Source organism: Drosophila bipectinata, chromosome 2R (assembly GCF_030179905.1).
Source record: "Drosophila bipectinata strain 14024-0381.07 chromosome 2R, DbipHiC1v2, whole genome shotgun sequence".
Classification (NCBI taxonomy): domain Eukaryota; kingdom Metazoa; phylum Arthropoda; class Insecta; order Diptera; family Drosophilidae; genus Drosophila; species Drosophila bipectinata.
Genome location: NC_091737.1, coordinates 9,203,731 through 9,224,374, shown reverse-complemented (window position 1 = coordinate 9,224,374; position 20,644 = coordinate 9,203,731). Strand labels below are relative to the sequence as shown.

Sequence of the window (20,644 nt, the reverse complement as noted above, 5' to 3'; positions counted from 1 at the left end):
ATATACATATATATGAGGGGCTTTATATCCAGGTCATTGCACAATCGGGCACAATCGTTTTCGAAACTCGTTTACTTGCATAAAGAAACAGTACAAACTGAAGTAAGAAATACGAAATTCGAAAATTAAATATAGATAAATGCAAATATTTATCAATAGGCCAACCAGCAAGCAACCATAACAACAACAACAGTAAACCGTAACCCGTAACCCAATATTTAAACAATTCTTTCTGAAATGTTTACATTTGCATTGTCTTATTTGTTGATTTCTGTTTTCGTTTTCATGACGCGAAGGAGAGCGAGTGACTTAGTATTTGCATTACGGTCCCCAGGGCTTTGAATTGCAAATGTTTGGCTTGGCAACCAGGCTAGTATACCTTTATTCGAGCCGGATCGGATCCATATCTGGTGACTGACTCTTCCCCCAGATAACTAACACTCACTTAATAGAGCCCTGTAAATGTATTAAGCAAACACCTGCATTCACACTCGCCTCCCGAGTCATTCAACCTTCTCAAGTACTACATTTTAAGTAATAACTGCTAATAGCCGAATATAAACATACTCTTCGGCCTACACAGGCCCAGATCTCAAGACTCTGCCCACAATCACTTCAAGTTCAAGAGCCCCCCAAGAACCCGAAGAGCAGAATGACCCTCGAGAATCCAATTATATTCAAATATAGACAGTGTTGACACACATCAGTCGAATGATGTTAAGTCATGTTTATGAAACAAAAAAAGAAATACGAAAATAAAATAAATAATAAGTCAAGAACTTGTGTGCACTTCCCCGATGATGACTTTAACTTGTGACCCCCCAAGAGCCGGGATTGATAACCAGCTGGCATAACCCCCAGCCCCCACATCTAATTAGTCCTAAACCGAACCTACAGATAAGGGGCTTTTTGGCTTTTGGAGAGCCATTCGCTCTCGTTCTCGCCCTCGAAATATAAGTCGCAAATCGAAGGGAGATAAGTGGGAAAACGCACATGGTTCGAACTGGTTCGAATCGGTTAGACGGCAAAAGTCCAAAGCAAGCCCGGCCAAACACCAGTCATAGTCGAGTGCCTGCTCCTTGAATAGCAAATCAATCGTATTGAAAATATTTAATAAAATTTTTGGTGGGCTTTTATATACACTCCTCTTCATTTCGCCCGCTGATTAGATAGAGTTCGGTTCGTTCACAGTCGGCTCCGTGATATTCTTAGAACTAATATAATAGTACACAAATAACGAATACAATCTCTGTACTAATACTTATACTTATAATATTTTCGTTTTCATTCCGCAATTGATAGCCCTACGAGACGAACTCTAACAATTCCAATTCAAACACGGCACGCGACCTCAAACAAATCCGTCGCAGCGATTCGCGACCCAACTCCCCCAGTTCCAGCCAAGGAGGAGCCATCGAAAATGGTCACGGCCAGTATCCGTAAGTGCTTTATCCTCGTCGGATATCTTTGGATATTCAACTAACATGATTATATCTTTCAGTTGTTCCATTTGCAAAGTACTCTGCCCCTCTAACAAAATGGATTGGCTGTCCACCAGTGCCGAGCACATGAATTCCCATGCCATGCACTTTCCCTGTCTCAAGGCCAATGCCGTCAACACCAACAACAACAACAATAGTAATAATAATAATAACAGCAACAACAATAATAACAATAACAACAACAACAGTAATAATAATAACAATAACAACGAGTTCAGCAGTAATCGCGTGCTGGCCTGCAAGGACTGCAAGGATTACTTGGCCAGCCAGTGGGAGTCTATGGACGCCGAAAGGGTACCACTCGAGCACAGAAGGTTCTCCATACATACATGCTGGCATTTAAACAATTCAAGACACTAATGTGACCTACTTTCCAGATACAACATTCCCTCACCCATGATGAACTCCAGTTCGCCAAACGGATCTCGGCACGGCGCCATGAGCATCAACACGCCGCCCTCCACACCATCTATAGCGTCGTCGACGGCTGCCAGCCAGTCCATCTACTGCTTCCTGTGTGGCCTGCACTCGGACTTTTCTCTTGCCAGAATTCTATATGCCAGCAAGGAGGTAGAGTCTTGGGAAACTGGAAAACTTGAAGATGATTAGCTTCGATTATCTGAGAAATTTTATTCTGTTAGAAGCGCAAGCTAAGTGCTCCTAAAGCTCCTAATCTTCAACTAGGATATATAGACTTTCATTTAAACTTCACCCTCAAGCACTTGGATCAATTTTCAATTTGTGCCAAACAATACACACTGTGTGTGAATCGTTTGCCAAACAATTTTGCCAATTTTCTGATAAGCTTTCCCTAATTAAGGCCCAAGTGCAGTCCATCAATATAGATAAAAACGCCATCGGGCTAAATTATAATGTAACATGATAGTGTGCACATTGTTTATAGATTACTCTAATGCAGGTACCCAGTGCTTGCAAATTAATATGTTTTATGAAGCTTAGTTCCCTTTGTAAATCAAATTACTGAATCTCCAATTAATTCCTTTTAGGGATCCAGACCTTATTTTCCTCTGCTGCTGAAACACAACTCGCTGCCCAATGCCGAGCAATTGAGGAACAATTTGGCATTGGTCTGCACCTTCTGTTACCATTCCATGTTGAATCAGTGGCGCAAGTAAGACGGCTCTTGTTAAATATTTATTATACAAACAATTACTAATGATTTTCCACTATCTTCCACCAGATATGAGGCACAGAGTCCCAGCGTTAACCCAGCGGATCGCAAATACAATTGGCACGATTACAACTGTCACCTGTGCGGGATTACAACGTATAGGAAGCGGGTGCGGGCCTTACCCGTCAACGAGTTTCCATTCGTGAAGAACCAGAAGAGCGAGGATGGACTGCTTCTTGAGAATGGAGAATATGCGGTCGTTTGTTTGGATTGCTATGAGAGCTTAAGGTGGGAAATGGGAATTATAGGAAATATTAGGGTTTAATTTTAAGGAAGGTCATGATAGTTTATGAAAGAGCTTAATTTGGCCTTTAGAGGAACTTAAATAGACCTTTGAAGGTGTAGGATTGCTACAGAAACTAAAGACAGGCTTAAATGGCTTCCAAATGATTGTTAAATGTGCAAAGTTTTTATATTCTAGAAGCTGAAGTTATATCTTTACTGTATCAATCAATATTATGGTCTAGAAAGCACTGTTTTTAAACAAAAAATCGTATATATATAAGATCCTGTTTAAACTATCATAATATTGTTTAAAACTTACATAAAACGACCTCTAAAAAGTCTAAAGATATAAAATATTGAATGATTCACTGCCAAAAGTCTAAAAAGCCTCAAGAGTTGAAAGCATAATGTAATTAAATTTGTCAAAAAATGATAGAACCTCGTGATAAAATGTCAATATAATATATAGATAGTTGAGATCCTCACAAAATGATTTATAGCCAACCTTCTTATCTAAGGCCCTGTCGAAAATCACATGAAATTCAAGTAAAATTTCTTGCAAGACTTATTAATTGACATATGTTCCAATTTTTTTTTTTGTTGCAGACAACAAGCCTCGCAGCATGACCGCTTCGGGGTGCCCATATCGAGGCGGGCCTACAACTGGGTGCCCCAACCACCGCCCCCGGAGGACAGTCCCGAGTCCGCAGTGGCACGATTGCCCTGCGGCGAACGGTCCGATCGCATTGTAAGTGTAATCCTTACCCCTTTCTCCCTGAACACAATGCAACCTGACCCTCTGACTCTCGCCCCTCAAACAACAGCTCATCAGCAACGCTCTGAGGCCCGTGCCAGGAAAGAAAACGACATCGCCCAAGCAGTACGACAAGTCAAAAGAAGGTAAGTGACTCCGCCATTGCGCCATTGCCCCCCAATGAGGGTAGGGAATCCGATCCGATCTGATTGCGATTTTGCTTCGGCTGGCGGTAATGCGAAACGCTCCGCCAGCGCCCCGGGGTTAGCGGGTTCAAGTGAAACCCAATTCGCGTCAATAAATTTCAATTGGTTTCACTTAACTCTGAGTGTTTGGCGTTGTCCGGCCAGTTGGCTCCGACAGTCCAATAATAGCCTTAGCTCTCCGGTTCGTTTGGCTTTTGCAAAGTGAAACATTGTGCAGTTGGGCTTGCATTTGCAGACAGTCTTTGCTCTTGCCTCCCGGTTGCCATATTATTTTGCATTTGCCACAAAAACGGTTGGGTATTTGTGGGTAGAATCGTTTAGTTGGTTGGGCATTTGATATTTAAGAGGATTTATGGAGTTCTGAAATAGACAGAGTGAGCTAAAGCTGGTTCAAGGTTGATCCTAGATCTAAAAGATGATCTATAATTCCTTGTATATGATTTATTCAAAATATTAATTTATAGATCCCATGTCTTACCTTTTTATAAAAAGAGTATCCTCTCCAACAAATAAATCTCTTATTTTTGTAGCAATTTTATTTTCTGAATTGAATTTACCATTTTTCGGCATATCATATTGAGCCTTGTCCCTCGAGGGTCCTTACACATACACTCACCCACTTGGAAATCTCGGCAAAAGCCTCTCTAATTGCATTTTCCCCCAAAAACCCAAAAAATCTGAATTCAGAGAGGAAATATTCGAAGCTGAATAAGAAATCAACTGATTAAATGCCCAATAACAAGCCGAAACCACAACAAGGATACGGAATCACTAGAAGCAGGCTTCATATATACTAGCTCTTGTAATAAATATTGATTTTTTATGAATTGCAATGAAGAGTAGGGGGTGGGGGGGTAGGAGTACTTGGGGGTCCTTGTATCCTTCTCTCGCTCACTTATTTATGCAGGAGCAATGGCGTCGGTAAACTTCTTCAATAAAATGCCAAAAAGGAAACATCATAAAAATAAATAAACAGAGAAACCACAAGCACACAGACTGTCAGCAACTGTTCAAGTGTGTTCACTGTGTGGGTGTGTGTGTGTGTGTGTATATAACTTTGCACACGAATTTTTATGCAGCTACCCAACCACTACCCACTCAGTTATACACCCACTCACATACACATACACTCGACTGAAACCACCTACAAATACCACTTCCGACAACAGCAATCCCCAATCCCCCCCAGAAACGAGAACGAAGGACCCACCGACCAACCGAGCGAGCCAAGCACAAATAATAAAAGCAACAGCATAAAGTATTTCGAATTGAATTACTCCGTGTTATCCTGTCAACCATACGAAAACACTCAAGACCATTCAACATGCCACACGCTTCCTGTACCGTTCTTTTCTGGGGGGAGAGCTCTCTCTGGGGGATTGGGTGGGTGGTGGAGGTAGTACTTCACTCCCCGAGTACTCCATCCATTCATTCATTCATCCCTGCCACCCACCGTTTAAGGAGTTGGCATCGATTTGCAAAAAGTATATTACCTTCTAAAGTGAGAAAGGAGTGTACTCAATACACTGAAAATAATTTTCAATATTGATATTTGGGTATTAAATATTTTCTAAGGTTATATATTATTTGTTTTTTTAAAAGACCTATGTTTTCTTGAAGATCAATGTCTATTTTTTTCTGTGCCCCCCTCCTTGCTATTTCATGCCTCGTGCCGCCCGCCTCGTCCCCCACCCCCTTTGGATGCCAATAAAATGAAGTTATGCCACGGAGTGGCAGGGGCCTGGGGTGGTGGCTGGAGGAGTTGAATAAGTAAACATAAAACCACTGAATTTACGCTTATTGCACCCGCAAACATTTTGTTTAACACAACAACAGGCATCGTCGTTGTATATGCTCTTACTCTTTCATTCAGTCTAGCTCTATCTCTTTCTCTGTCTCTGTCGTTGCACAGTGGGCTGTGTGGGTGTCATTTCCGGCCTCAATTTCAAAAAGAAGCTCAAATTTCCACACAATTTTCCGGCTTCGCTCTTTGGCACTTTGGTTGGACTCCGCCTCGTCTCGTTTTCGGTTTCGTGCCGCCTCTGACTCGGGTTTTTTGCACCCCCAGTTGACGTTGCAGGCCCCCGCCCCCTCGTCTTCCCCCGTCACTGACTGACTGACAGCCGTTTCCTCGTTGCCACTTGTTCAGTCAGTCACTCAGCAGAGCAGCAAAGACTCAACCCTGCAACCTGGCCCTCTCGTTCTGGTTGCCACCCAAAAACCCCAAACCACAATTCCGTTTCTGTTTTTGCCGCCTTTGCTGGGTTGTGCTTTTTACTTTTGCCACATTTTGTTGTTGTTGTTGCTGTTGGCCATGCCCAAGTTGCCACCTTTGCCACAAAAATATTTCAAGCGCTCACCTCCCCCCTAGCATTTCAACTACCCCTCCTTGGTTTCCGTTTTGCGTAGAATAACAGTTACATTATCCTTTTTATTGCCACACTTTCCAGACACGAATGCCAGGACGAGACTGAAAGAAATGTGTGAGAGGGATAGCATGATTGGAGGTGGGGAGGGGTATGTAAGGGGGTGGTAAACCAAGCCCAGACACAGACATATTTGGCTTGTGGCAAGCTACGACCTGCCCCCGATCCCGATCCTTTGCCCATTTTCGTCTCCCTTCACTTTATTGTGCTCTCCTGCCCCCAACTGGGTACTGGGTGGCTTCCAGGAAATTGTGGGCAAAAAAATGTGCATTTATTTTTGCTGGAGGAGAGCTCGGTTGACTGCTCCGCCAGCTTGGTTGCTTGGCTGGCCTGCTTGGCTGGGCCGCTCGAGTCGCAGTAAATTGTGGTAAACACGAAGCCAAGTGTTTGGAGAGTATTTACTCGGCTATGCCCCAAACAGTGGTAGTGGCACGCACAGTGGGTCGCATCGTCATTTGCATAATTGGCAAACATGATTGCATGCTAAAAAGGCTCACTATGGATATGTGTGTGCCACCAGGGTGTATGATGTATGTATGTATATTCAAGGGGAATTATGCAAAGTAAAATTGACTTCTGCACTTAGATTATGTAAATTTTGTCATTACTCTTTGGTGTTTATTATAGAATTATAATATATGAAAGGATATAAAACACTTTAGGAAAATCTATAGCTAATTTCGATAGCTGCCTTGCCACATCTTCCATTCTTGCCACAAACCTAACATCTCTGTTGGAATCGCAGTCTTACAACTTCATCCCTGTGTAATCATCATCATCTGTTAGCAGCAGCTGATTTATCCCACACTGAATCGCTCCGATATGCATATGTAGCTGTCAGCACATAACCTCAACTTACTTATGGATATATCGGGTGTGGGCAGGACTCTCTTTCTGTCCCTTTGCACGAGCACATATAAAGCGCTGATGTGGCATGAAAAAACATATAAATTCTGCCAATCGATGAAGATAAAATACATTTTGTAATACGTTAGCCCCACACCACAACACCCTTATCGGAGCAGGGTGGGTGGTAGGAGGGCGTCTGAGGTCAACCGTTTGAGTGTGGGCGTCTTTTGGGAGTCAACGAAGTGTGCAACGTCAACTCACACACACAGACACACACTCACTGACAAAAAAGGCATTCCATGTGGGTGTAAGTGAAATTTCAAGTGGCGCTACCAAGGCAAACTTCAGCATTGACTCTTAGTGTGCCACCCTCTTCAATATAGAGGGTGGTACAGTGAAGCTTCTATAATAAATTATCTTTAATTAATACCTATAATAATTTATTTTATTTATTAACTTGCTAGATCTCTTGGTTATAGATAGTTATTATAATCTCTTTTAATATTATAGTTTCTTATATTCACTTGTAAGATTATTTCCTGTACCTTTGTGGGTTATTTTATGAGTGTGGGTATGGAAACCCTTTAAAAGCTTGTTGTTGCCAGACACATAAACGTTTAGCCCATAAACCCTTGATGTATGGAACATAAACACCACACTTGCAAGTGCCACTCATTTGGTGGTTTCTCGGGGATTCGGTGTTTTGGGTTCCGAGAGGTATCGTGGGGTTTTGTGGCCCTGGTGTCAGTGGTTAGTGATGGTGGTAGCTTGCCATCCAACCAGCCAACCATCCAACCAGCCAGCTAGTCATCCAACTAGCTAACTGCTAACTGAAATCCAATGTGTTTCCGGACTCGTGTGTTCCGGATACGGGGTTGGGGTCTTTTTTTTTTTTTGGAAGGGTGTTCCGAGCTCTCAGTCCTGCAGACCGCAATGTCAATAAATATGTTACGCCTGACTCGTCCTTTTTTCGAGGGCTGCTGGCTGGCTGGCTGGCAGGATGGCTATGTTGTTGGTTAGCAATTTGGTTAAACATATTTATTTGAGGGTGGTGGTCGAGATGGGTCTGAGTGTTTTTCTTTTGTTCAATTTCGGTTGTTCGGCCATCGAGTTACCCGTAACAATTTCTGTATTTTCCTATTCAATTTCGAAGCATCGATTTATTTTCGACAATTCGACAGGCTATTGGTCTATGCCTATGCAATAGCAATACCAAAAAAAAAGGAAAATATTTACATACAATATTTTGAGGCACCCTCGAAAAATTCGATGCATTTATTTGCACAAAGTTTCCCATTCAAATTGCATTTTCGTGTAGAATAAATTGTGAAATATTTTTATTAGCCAGACTTATGAGATCTTCCCTGTTGCAAGGTTGCTGGGAGAAGTTTTTGGACAAAAGATAATCTTATTGTTGCACCCTTTTGCAACTAATTCCTATAAGCAAACTTTTGAGCTCTCAACTATACGTTTTTTGCTCCTTCTTCTTGTTCCATTTTGCAAAATATGCAGACCCAAATTTAATTAAAAAACTTGACAACAACTAAGGAACTCTACACATCCAGACAGACGTGGAATATTATCAACCCCCGAAGTACAACTGCGAAAAAGAAAGTAAAAAGCTGAGGAGAATGCGCCAAGAAGTGCGCTACAAAATTTTCTTTTCCTGTCCTGTCGCCGCCATTTTTACTTTGTATTTGTTTACGTTTTTATTGTTTTTTTTTTGTGGCACAAATATTTGCAAGTTGGTCCTTGCTGGAGAAATCTCTTTAATCCAAATATTGTTACATTTTTAAAAATTTGTTCAGTGTATAGAATATTGCTGCTGTTGGCGGAATTGTTGCTTCTTTTATTGCACTTTTTACTAGGCCTCCCACCCCACCATTTTTTTTGTTATATCTCTCTCCCTGTCTGTGTGTTGGCGTTTGTGTTTGGGTGTGTGTGGGTGTGGGTGTACAAGCGCCAAAGTGATTTACTCTTATAAATATTTGCTTGTGAGCTCTTTAAGTACTTTTTCTCTTCACTTCCTTTGGCGTGGCTTACTTGTTTTGTTTTGTTGGTTTCGTTTTTGTTTTTCTTTGCCTCGTTGTTTTGCACTTTTTTTCGCCACGTTTGCTTTGGCATTCGTTCCCATTCACCGTTTCACCGTCAGCAGCGCCTAGTAACTGTTTACCTTATGAGCTCAGACCGGCTCTTGTCCTCCCACGCCTTTTCACCCCATAGCTTTGTTTGCTTGTTTCTGTAGCATACTTTTCAGCGTAATTTTATTGAATCGTGTTTACCCTTATGTCGAGTCGGACTTTGTTTGTATTTTCTTTTTTTTTTTGACGGTTCTTTTGTGTGGCTTTAGTTTGCACTCGAGGTTAGGAACTAATTGTAATTTTTTTGATAATATGGTAATCTTTTAATTTCAAGAGAATATTTTTAAGAAAATTTATAGTTTGAGGAGATGAAATAAAGCTATTTTGTCATGATTAGTTTTATCTTTTTAAAAATATATTCTTAAAATTTCTCAAAAATTTCAAAAGTTCCTATTCCACTGTACCTGCACTGTGCTGATTTTGCACCTCTCCCCGGGGGAATCATTTTGCATTAACTGAGCAAATAAACCAACTTTGTTATACTTTCGTTCATTTCATTTCGTTTGCCTTGGCCGTAGGTAAAGAATGGTATGGAGACTCTCACTGGGAAGGGGCTACTGCATGGATGGGAATGGGGTATGGTGGGTCAGAGGCATCTAAAGCTGTATGGACCAGCAACCGTTTGCTTATTTGTTGTTGATATTTCTGTTTCTGCTTTGGTTTCTGTTTCTGTTTCTGTTCTGGGTTTCTTTTGGTCTTGTTAGTGTTGTTGTTGTTGTTGCTTGTTCAGCTTGGGCGGTTATTTACCCTGTTTCGCATTTGTTTGCTTGTGTACTCTTACCCAACCCCACCTTTCCGTTTTGACTCACCTCAACACTCTCTTTGCCCTCCACCATCTCTCTCTCGCACTTCTTCGGCCCCCTTTGTGTGTGTGTGTGAAATTGAATGCTCAATTGAGCACTTAATTAGCAAAAACAGTTTTTAATGACGACACGAAAGCTTTTATGCTTTGAATTCTGTTTGCAAGGGAGTCCAGTTGGTGTACACTGAGAGATATTTCAATAAAGATATAATGTGTATATTTTTTTAAATTTATTTTATTTTTTTAACTGTTTCTTGGGATTTATTTCTTTTTATGGTGGTTGATTTTCTTGTTAATTTCCCCTTTTTTTACATCACCCATTAAAAAGACTTGCGGGGTAAGCTGAGTTTCGAGCACGTGTCCTCACAGTCGGCTTTTTATTTTCTTCATCACCTTCACCCCCCCTTAGCTTTCTTACGCACACAATCACGCTTCTGCGTCCGGCATAATTGTCGATGTGATTAATGTGTTTTTAAGTGCATCATTTTGAGCATATTACCAGCAGTTTATGGGGGTTAATTTCACTCCCCTGAGCACTTTGCATGCCGACCGTTCGTTCGGGTTGGTCGGCCGGACGGTCGGGCGGTCGGGGGGTCGGCCCCTTTGGCATTTTAATTGAATTGTTGCCATTGCTTTGCCCGCTCACGTTGCTTCCGATTGTTGTTATTTTCTGAATGGTATTTATTACCGCTTCCCTTGGCATTCTTTTGTATCCGACTCACGATTTTTTTTTAATTAACGCTTATTTGCTGAAACGAAAGTGTGTTAATATTCTTTCCAAACGAAATAGGGTAAAATACACTTAAAGAAAATCTTTAAAAAAGTTTTTAGTTGATTTCCATCCCCCGAAAAATTGTATCATTAAAGCTATGGCCTGACTCTGACTCTGTTCACCCTAAAATCCAAAGACAAACATCAAGTGGCACTGGGATACATCATAAAATACTTCAGCCGACTGATGATGATGATGATAATGATGCGACCGTTGCAGGCTCCTGGGCAACAGGGCTCTTCACGCACCACTGGGCAACAACAACATTTACAAATTCAATTGAATTGATACACGCACCGCTTGTTAACCATTTCGGGCCGAATGAACCACCAAATCCCGGCCTGCCCTGTTCGACTTCCTTTCGATGGAACCATCCATCCAACCAACCGTCTATCCAACCTTCTAGCCATTTTGCAACCACACCCCCATCCACCCCTGTACCCCCATGTGGCCGTCTTATTATTGGTTTTACATACACATCCGTTCCTCAAATATCATTAGAAGGATACGCATACGCATCCCATGAATCCAGAATCCTGGATTGCTGCAAGTCAGTCAACAAGCACACGCAACCATGTGGCAGGCTGATAATGGAGATGGAAGGGGTCGGATTGGCAGGCCAAGCGACGTGGGCGGTGGGAGATGGAGGTGGAGTGGGTGGAATTGGTGGCTTGGCACGCCGGGTTATTTGAACAATGGCTTAAGGGCCTATAAAATCACACAAGGGGTTATAAATCCATTTGCGAAACCAAAATCCAAAAATATCCCAAAGCCAAACAACCTTCGCCCTCCACCTACCACACCATCCCATCCCTCAGTGAGCCTACTTTCATGGTTTGGTGACATCGACTTGGCTAACACACACACACACACACTCCCATTTGCCTCAGGTTTAAATCGAAAAAAAAAAGTTTATGTAAAGTGAGCACTGAGTTCGTGACTTGGTTGATTGATCTGCAAAGAGAGGCCTCTCGAAGGGTTGAAGGATTACCCACGGCTGGATGGCCCTGATATGTATGCTATGATTTTTGTGAGATTTGTCTTGCTGACGCATTTTTGGTTTTTAAAACTTGAAAGATAGAGGAGATTTCATAGACAATTTAATAGTATTACTGTATTGTTGAAAAAAAGGGAGATTTTCTAGAAGAAAATATTTACCTGGCAGTATATCACGTTTCCCACCCTGATTCTGTCAATCAAAGTTCGCACTTTTATGAAAAATAATCGTTCATTGTCATACAAAAATGGTAGTTGCTCCACAGTTTTTTTCTCTTTTTGTTGCTTGGCTTTAAAAAGTTTTTTAGAAAAGCGGATGTTGGGTTTTTTTTGGTGTTGGATGTTGCCATGGGGATGTATGACACAAAACTCAGACATGCTGAGAGCCAGAAAATTCGCCCCTTTTGACGACTTTCTCGCTTATCCTGCACCCTGCACCTGAGCTATTTTTGCACTTTTCACATTTGCACCCCCACACCTCCACTCCCCCCTTAGTTATTCACCTATTTTACCCTTTCTTTTTGTTGTTGTTGTGTGTGTATGATGCTGCGTTGTGATGGAGCGCGTAGTTTGGCCATAAAAGTTTCGCAGCTTCTCAACACAGTGGCAGCAGGCAGCAAGAGGAGTAGTAGCTGGAGAAGGATTTTTATTAGTTTTTCACGTCCTGCATTTTCCGCGCGCGCTTTTCACATGCCTGCAATGCCAGAGCCAGCCGAAGCTCGGTTTATTGTTATGGCAACATCGTAAAAATTTATCATGCTCTCGTAGTTGGCAAAACGACAACAAACCAACACCAACACCAACAGTAACAACAAAAATGTTACAAACAAAATCAACAAAAACAACAATAACAACCGCAACCAACAAGAACAACACAAAACAAAGTTATCGCATTTTTATGACAATTTGACGACGACTTTCATTGCAATTTTTAAGGTGGCGAACCATTTCCGTCCATACATATATCTTCTTTTTTTTTTTAGAGACAAATCTTTTGGGATTTGAGATTTGTAGAGCTACAAAATTTAATTTAAACATAAACCCAATAAAGTAGAAATTTTAGAGGCCTGAATTTCAAAAGAGTATTTTGAAAATTTCAATTTGTTTTCTGGGTTTTGGAATTTTTTGGCTTTGGAAAGCATCGAAAAATGCCTGCAAAATAACTTGGCCAAAATTGTTCCATTTGATTTTTGGGGGGGCCTTGGAAAATAAGTTGCCTGGTATCTGAAAAATTAACACCATGGGGGAGTGAGATAGTAGGCGTTGGGGCATCGATAGAGCGAGATGGAGAATAGCGCCCATGTGAAAATATTCTCACATTTGAACTTCGAGCAGGAAACACTAAAATGCAATGCCACCGCGACCGGGGGACAACACAAACAAGGCCTCCCTCCGTCCTAGCTGCTGCTCCCAATGCACTCGCTCTCTTTGCCTCGTTCCCGACCCTCGACAGGACCCAAAAGTCCTGGCTGTTGGCAGTGCCTCTCCTAGCCATGCAGTTGCCTCTCTCTCTCAGGCAGTTTCTCGATTTCTCTTCGGGAACCCCCATCGGTGTCCTACCTCCTCCACCTGACCCATCCATGCCATGCCATACCATAGCATACGATTTTTCTCTCGCTCTTTCTCTACTGGCTTCTCTCCGGGATCAGGACTCGCCACCCTGGCCACCTGTCTAATCGGTGTTTGTTAGTATATAAATCTAAAAGCTAATCCGCTTGTATTTCCGCTTGGGCGCTGTGAGGTTAGACCGGAAATTCCGCTCTACATGCAGAATGCAGCGACAGGAGCAGCAGTAGCAGCAGGAGCTGGAGTTAAAAGCGTATGAAACGTAGCAGGGCTCACAGCAGGACTCACTCGGTGGCAGGACTCGTAGCCACCCGCAAGGACGAAAGCAACGAGGAGAACACGAGACACCACTACTATTCGACTATTGACGTTGGGTGTCGACGTCGGAAGTTGTGTTGTGCGCCGGTTGTTGTTGCTTGTTTAGGGATTTGTTGTGGCAGCCGCGCCGTACACACTTGCTCACCCCAAATGGCCCCGTTCGTTCGCATCCTGTTCCGCTGCTCCACAGCTCCTCTGCTCTTCTCTGGCAAATATTTTTTACGACCCCGGACACGGACACGGACACGGACGGGGGCCTCTGTGGGCTTGTGTATTGCTGATGCACTCGCTCCCAAAGCTCTGACGCCTGTTCCAAGGTATCGATGGAAAGCCAAAATCACGAAAGGGCTATGTTTTTCTTTTTTAGACACTTGGAGAAATATTTTGTACTTAAAAAATATTTTTTAGTGTGCCGATACTCAAATTATTTAAAGAATTAAAACAGAAAAATAGCTAAATATTTAATAACTTTTTTAAGAAAATATATGCATGTGCTATTATATCTTCAATCTTCATCTGAAAAAAGATAACTCTTTTTCTCTTAGTGTATTTGTGTATCGCAGATTGTTTCGCTAGCATCAGTGCCACTTGCTGTTGCACATTGCATGTTGCTGCTGTGCCCCGGCGCCTATCCACATAGCTTTGACCCTGCCGCTCTTCAGTCACCCATCTCTGTTGCACTTTAGTCCCCCCTCTCTATCCATCTCGCTTCCTCTATCGCTCTTTCTCTCTCACTTGGGAACCGAAGGAACCGAAATCATCTCCTGGCCACGATTCGTGTACGTGGGCTCGGCTGGAAGATGGCCTGCTAGCTGCTCCTTGAGCCCGAATCTGCAACCGAAAAAGGGGGGGCCACTGCTGTGGTTGGAAGGGGTGGTGCTGCACCGATGCAGGACGAAGTGGGTGAGCTCGAGAGGAGCCAGTGAGAGCAGGAGTACCAGCACCACCACAGAGAACCGAGTCAGAGCAGCAGGCAGAGCGAGAACTTGGATTGTGAAAAAAGGAACTTCTGTCTGTGGCTCCTCTTTGGATGCACTGAGAAAAATGAAAGTAAAATTTAGTATTTTTAAATAAAATTATGAAACCTTAAAAAAAAAAATACTAGACTGCTAGATGGACTAGATCTCTCCTTCAAATATCAAAACATTTCTCTCAGTGCCTAACTGGACTAACTCTTAGGAAGCAGCCAGGTGGAGGGGGAGGGTGCCTGTGGGTCAGGTGCGGTGCTTGTGCTGTCAGTTTAGCACAAAGCCATATCCGTTATGAGCGGCTGGCAAAGCGGTCGAAAAGAGCAACAAACTGAGCGCTCAGCCCGGATTTGCTCGTCGGGTCAAAAGGGCAAGTGGGGCAAAATAGGGGGCCGAGGAGCTGGAGGAGGCCAGAGTGGGAATACCAAATGGGTTGCTCACACATACACTCGCAGAGACTGTAAGAGAGTGAGAGAGATGGACGGACTCTCGGCCAGTGGCCAAGACCGAAGCGAGGGCTCGTAACTAATAACCAAGTAAATTGATACGTGACCCTGCATTTAAATGCCATTATTGCCTACGCCCCCTGGTAACCCCCGGCCGGCCCATCGCCCTCTCCTTGCGATCACGCCGAGTCCACCAAGGGGGTCAGTCAAGTGAGTGGAGGTCCTGCTCTTGGGCCTGCGCTTGACTTGCGACCACCTCGCAGCCTCACTGCCTCACAGCCCCTGTCTCACCCAGTACCCCACCCCACCCCGGAGAAGTGTGGGAAATCAAGCGAGGAAAGTGGGCAGTAGAAGAAGTGGGAGACTCTCGACTCTCTGCCAATTTGTGATTGGAATTTTTGATGAGCCCAACTGACGTATTGATTGACTGACTGTGCACACACCACACCACGCAGAACCGCACCACAGCATCCTGGCGGGCAGTATGCAAAAATTCAGTTCGCCATCTCACTCTCGGCATCCTTGGGGTCTCCGCCTCTGAGCCCTCAAGGCTCTCCAGGATGGACTGTCGGCCTGTCGGTGGCAGAGGAAAATGGAAAAAAGTTATACCAATTTTTGAACAAAAATCTGAAATGCATATACAGTTTAGAGTCTTTAGTGACTCTATCTTAAGGTTTAAAAAATAAACTTAAGAATTAAGATTAAAACTAAATAAAATTAAGGAAATAAAGTAAATAACTAGCTTAATATTAGTTATGAAACTTTAATTATTTTCCTATTGAAGCTCCACTGTATTTGGAAAATCTTACAGATCCTAGTTTTGACTTTGGTCCTTTACTTTTCGCCGCAAGTGAGGGAAATAATCGCTACATGTGTACACTGTGCTGCCATCCACTATTGCCCTTCCCCTCCAGCATGCCCCCTGCCCCTTGGCTGACCTCCAGTTGAAGTTTGCCTGCAAGTCCTTTTTATCCTTAGAACAACAATTGTGCGATGCAAGACGACTTGGCGAGTTTCGCCCGCCTTCCTTGACTGGCGACTGCTGTTTCCTTTTAGACTGCTTGTGTCCTTTCCAGTCTGTGTATATGTGTGTGGGTGTGTGTTTGTTGTGCGTATGCCTGTATGTGTGTGTGCTGAAGGAAATGGTTGCGGAAATGAGCACGGAAAATTGTACACACGACCGGAAACTTGGAAAAGTTTCGTTGTATTCTCAGACAGTTGGAAACGGACCCCCGGAACTCGCTTCAAGTCCCATCCCCAAGCTCCAAGCTCCAGGACTGCCCGCGGGTATGATTAAAGTTTTCCTTTTAATTTCTAACAATTGTGTTTCGGTTTAGATTTGGGTTCTCGCTTTCCTTCCCATTCCTGTTCCGTTTTTTATTCTTTCCTGCGGTTTCTGGTCCGTTTGCCCTACAAAGGACATGGGAGTATTGATTTCCAAGGATGTTATTAAGGATAATTATTTATTAAAATAGGATATTCTCTCTTTATTAAATATAACACATTTTTTTAAAGCTAAAAGTAGATACTTGCTTCAATGTCCTTTATTATTCGTCTTCGTCATCCACACTAACTTGATAATTCACTCTCGAAGTCGGTGTCCAAGTAACGGATCCAACAATTGGCCAAAACCACTCGCCCGACAAGTCAGTTGCGGTCGCCTGTCGGAATGCCGGGCACTTGGCACTAGCACAGGGTATTTAGACATTTGCTGTCTACTTACCAAGGACTTCCTTGCTCTTAGGGGGGTGGAGGGAAAATCCTTACTAACCTTCCTCCCTCCATCCCCTCTCTGACTCTCTCTCGGTATGGCATTTGCCTTGAAGCTTTTCCAGTCCGCGCATTCCTCGCACTTCCGTCGGGGTTTTTGTGCCATTTTCAAGTCCTGGCCGGGGCCAGGCTCGTCTTATTGCCGGCTCTCTCGCTCTTAATAGAGCCGTCTCTTTCGCTGTTCGCCTGTCTTCACAAACTTGTCGCTATGTGGTGTGAAAAATATTTAAGCGTGAAGTTTTAGCAGCGGTTTTCGCTCGAAGGCTCATTGTCGACGACGGCGACGTTGTGTCCTCGGCCTTTCACTCCCTCCCTCCTCGTCCTGCCCTGTTCTTCGTCCTCCTGACTCCTGGTAACCCCCCGTCTCTACTTGCCCTTTTCTCGCTGACGAACATCGTGTTTCCGCATCATTTTTAACGCCACTTTTGTGTAAGCTTTGCGTTTATTCTTCTCTGCTTTTGCCCAGCTATGTGTTAGTGAGTGCTAAGCGTGTATGAGTGTGTGTGAGTGTGATTTTATGATGGTGTGAGTGCTACCCTCTGGTATCCGTGTCGGTATTTTTGTGGATTTGTTTTGTGTCTGAGGGTGTTTTTCTAAATGGCTTTTAAAATCTCATCGCCAGCGTTTTGTCCTCGACGATGGCAGAAGTGTCTCGAGGTTGCCCAAAGGGATTTGTTGGCTAGATGGGGTGAGGGATTCTAGCGATGGCGGAGGGATTTGTAGAGTGGAGTTCAGGGAGTGCAAAGGGCGGATCTGCGGTTATCCCGGCTGTATATGGTGTGGTGGATGGCTCTGTGCGGCTGGCAGTCTATTGTGTTATTGGTTTTGGCGATGACTTTGCTTTGCTTTGGCGTTTCTGATTGTTGCTTCCCCAGCTCCATTCCCGATATTCCTTATCCGACCTTTTTTGGGGAATGTGGTCGCCACTAGAGATTTGAACTGTAATTGGTTTTGAACAAGTTCCCATATTTTGTGGACAGTTTGAATAAAGTTGGATGTGGTAGCCTCACAAAAGGAGGAACTAAGTAATAAAAAAAATTAAGTAATCTAATAGGCAATTAGTTGGAAAATTATTAGAATAATTAAAAATAATTAGTACAAAGTACTAAGCATCTCTGTTACCATTTTCGTCTTCTAGCCAATGTAACCACTCACCACTTCCCTGAGATCAAATGCATCTCATGCATCCCAATTATCGAACGTTTATCGTTCCTCCAATAGAACACCCTCTTCCACATTTTCAACCGCACCACCCCCCGCTCTGCTCCCAGTTACAAAGACCCGGCAATATCCTGGTCATACTCATCCGATTTGGCCTGCTTCACACTGAACAAGGCAATAATTTCTGCTCCTAAGCCCTATTAACCATTGCTAACCGAATGGTGGAAGCAGCCAACTGTAAATGGATCGGGGGGCGGGGTGAAAGTGGGCGGGCACGTTCATAGAACAAGGGCGAAGGGGGGGAAAGTGGCCGGATTGCGTTGACTGAGCGAGCAATTGAATAAGCGGCAGAGGCGCACAAAGAATTTGAGCAGGACGACAGTGGCATGGAGGATGAATGCGAGTAGGAGTGGGAGTAGTGGGTGGGTGCCCAAAGGCAGGACCTCGAACAACGAGGACACAGAAACCCACTCCATCCATCCATTCGATTTCGACCCAATGATGATGGCAATGGGCGGGCGACTGCCAACTGCCGGCAAAGGCCGTGCAAATCCGGAACGAACGAACATATTGACAAATTATCCTTTTTACACGCATCGCCTGCTGAGTTGGCCTCCTCGCCTCACTGCACCGCCAGATCCTGCTCTTGCCACTCTGGGCAGGGCAACAAACACACCTACAGTGGGACTAATACAATCGAGGTTAAGATAATACGATCAGATATTGCATATTTTTAATTTTAAAATTAAATGAAAAAAGTTTCTCCTGAAAAAAAATTAAGTTTAGGTAATAGAATATTTTTTAAATGCATTTCCATACCTATTTATTTGGCCACTACTGTTCACCGCTATTGTTAAATGTGCCAATGTGCTCGCACAGTCGTCCCACCGTCGACGCTGCCGCCCGCTGCGCTGCCGTCGCACTATGGGGCCAACGAACACTTTTTATGGCCGAAATTAATATCTCGAAAACGAAACGAGATATTTCGGTTTGGTTTTCGGATTTGAGTTTATAATAAAAAAATGAATATGTTTTATGATAATGGGCGTGGCACCACCTTTTTTTTTTAAAGATATACCTATTATAATATTTCATCATAAAATTCCGTAAAAAAATCATAAAAATATATGTTTATTTGTCTATATTTATTTATTGAATAATAAAAAGGCACTAGTGCTCCTTAAAATATCCATTTACATTAATGTCAGGCTTGACGAGCTGTAAATAGTTGATTTTAAAATTCATGTAGAATAATTCAAATATTATGTTTAAGTACCTCATTTCTATTTTTATTGTATTTGTTCTTCGGCTTGCAGTTCCATATCAAAAGAAAATTCAAATTGATCATCTGAAAGGTCCTCTAAATGCGTATCTGAAGTACAACTTACGCCATCAAGCAATTCAGTAACTATTAAAAGTAGGCTTAATTGCTTCTGAGTCCGTATACGCTTGATACATTAACGGTAGAAATGAGTGGATCGGATGTGTCAAATGCTCTTTGAAAAACATCCGTAAAATGTTCTATTCTGTTGGTTTTTCTTGCATGGTGAAGCCGATCAGACTTGTAAATTTTGTTCCTTGATTCTGCTCCTTCTTCTCCGAAGCATCCCACTGGAATTACTGTGTTTTCTATTATGTCACTCGAATGAACAAGGATCTTATGAACAGTTGTTGAACATCTTATGAACAATGAGTATTTGTTGCCTTTTTAGGACTTTTAGCTAATAGCTGTAAAACAAAGGCGAGATCAACTTTGCCCCCTTTTTGCGCTGCTGCACTCGCTGATTGAATTAGAAGACCTACATTTCCTGCCATGCGAGAAGCAAGACCTGATGCTGCCCTTCTTATCGTTCTGTAACTCCTAACCGCGTATGATAATGAAGGTCGACCCACGGATCGTCGGTTCTTTGTTTCCATATGCACAACAGTTTGCGAAGATAGCCAAACAGCATGCCTTCTTCTAAACAATGCTACATTTCTTTTGCAACTATTCCACTTTCGTGATAAACGGTAGCAAAATTGTTCGCTTTGGACTACTAATTTTGTATCTTGGTCTTCAGATATAGGCCCATTTACACTTTTCCTAAAGCAATCCAAAATAGCAGACTTCTTTCAGCTTTTCGTAGCAGCTGATTTCCATTTATCGAACAATTTATCGTTGCTCAGGCACTGACCTAAAAATCAAAATACCATAAAAAGTTCAAACATATGCAGCTTAAGACTACATTCATTTGAAAGAGGACGAAAGACACTACAACACAGTACAAATATTAAGGTGAAACTAGGTTACATTTTTTTGTTTACTCCATTTGAAAAATGTACTTCAATTTAGCTTTTACCTATTCAGGGGGTACACAAAAACACACACTACAAAAACAACACGATCAATTCCTACAATGGACACCCACAAACACTTAGTACAAACCCCTTTGGTTCGACTGCATATCAAACATAAATGTTTTAAATCCTTTTAGTCCACTAAAAACTCTTTTAAAAAACGAAAATATTTTGCTAATCTACCACGTGTTTTTTATCGGCACTAACAGTGAA

General features: G+C 42.8%; 1 protein-coding gene across 5 annotated transcripts in view; it reads left to right on the top strand.

Annotated features, from left to right (window-relative positions):
• px (plexus) overlaps positions 1-20,644 on the top strand; it is a 60,850-nt gene that overhangs the window by 22,267 nt on the left and 17,939 nt on the right. For 4 of the 5 annotated variants that reach the window (XM_017235215.3, XM_017235216.3, XM_017235214.3 and 1 more), the window contains 7 exons: positions 1,303-1,439; positions 1,502-1,816; positions 1,880-2,072; positions 2,510-2,634; positions 2,704-2,922; positions 3,526-3,667; positions 3,744-3,819. In XM_017235215.3, coding sequence (XP_017090704.2) covers positions 1,303-1,439; positions 1,502-1,816; positions 1,880-2,072; positions 2,510-2,634; positions 2,704-2,922; positions 3,526-3,667; positions 3,744-3,819 — 1,207 coding nt within the window. Of the gene's footprint in view, positions 1-1,160; positions 1,180-1,302; positions 1,440-1,501; positions 1,817-1,879; positions 2,073-2,509; positions 2,635-2,703; positions 2,923-3,525; positions 3,668-3,743; positions 3,820-20,644 lie in introns of those variants that run through there. The other variant, XM_017235219.3, reaches the window with a different exon arrangement.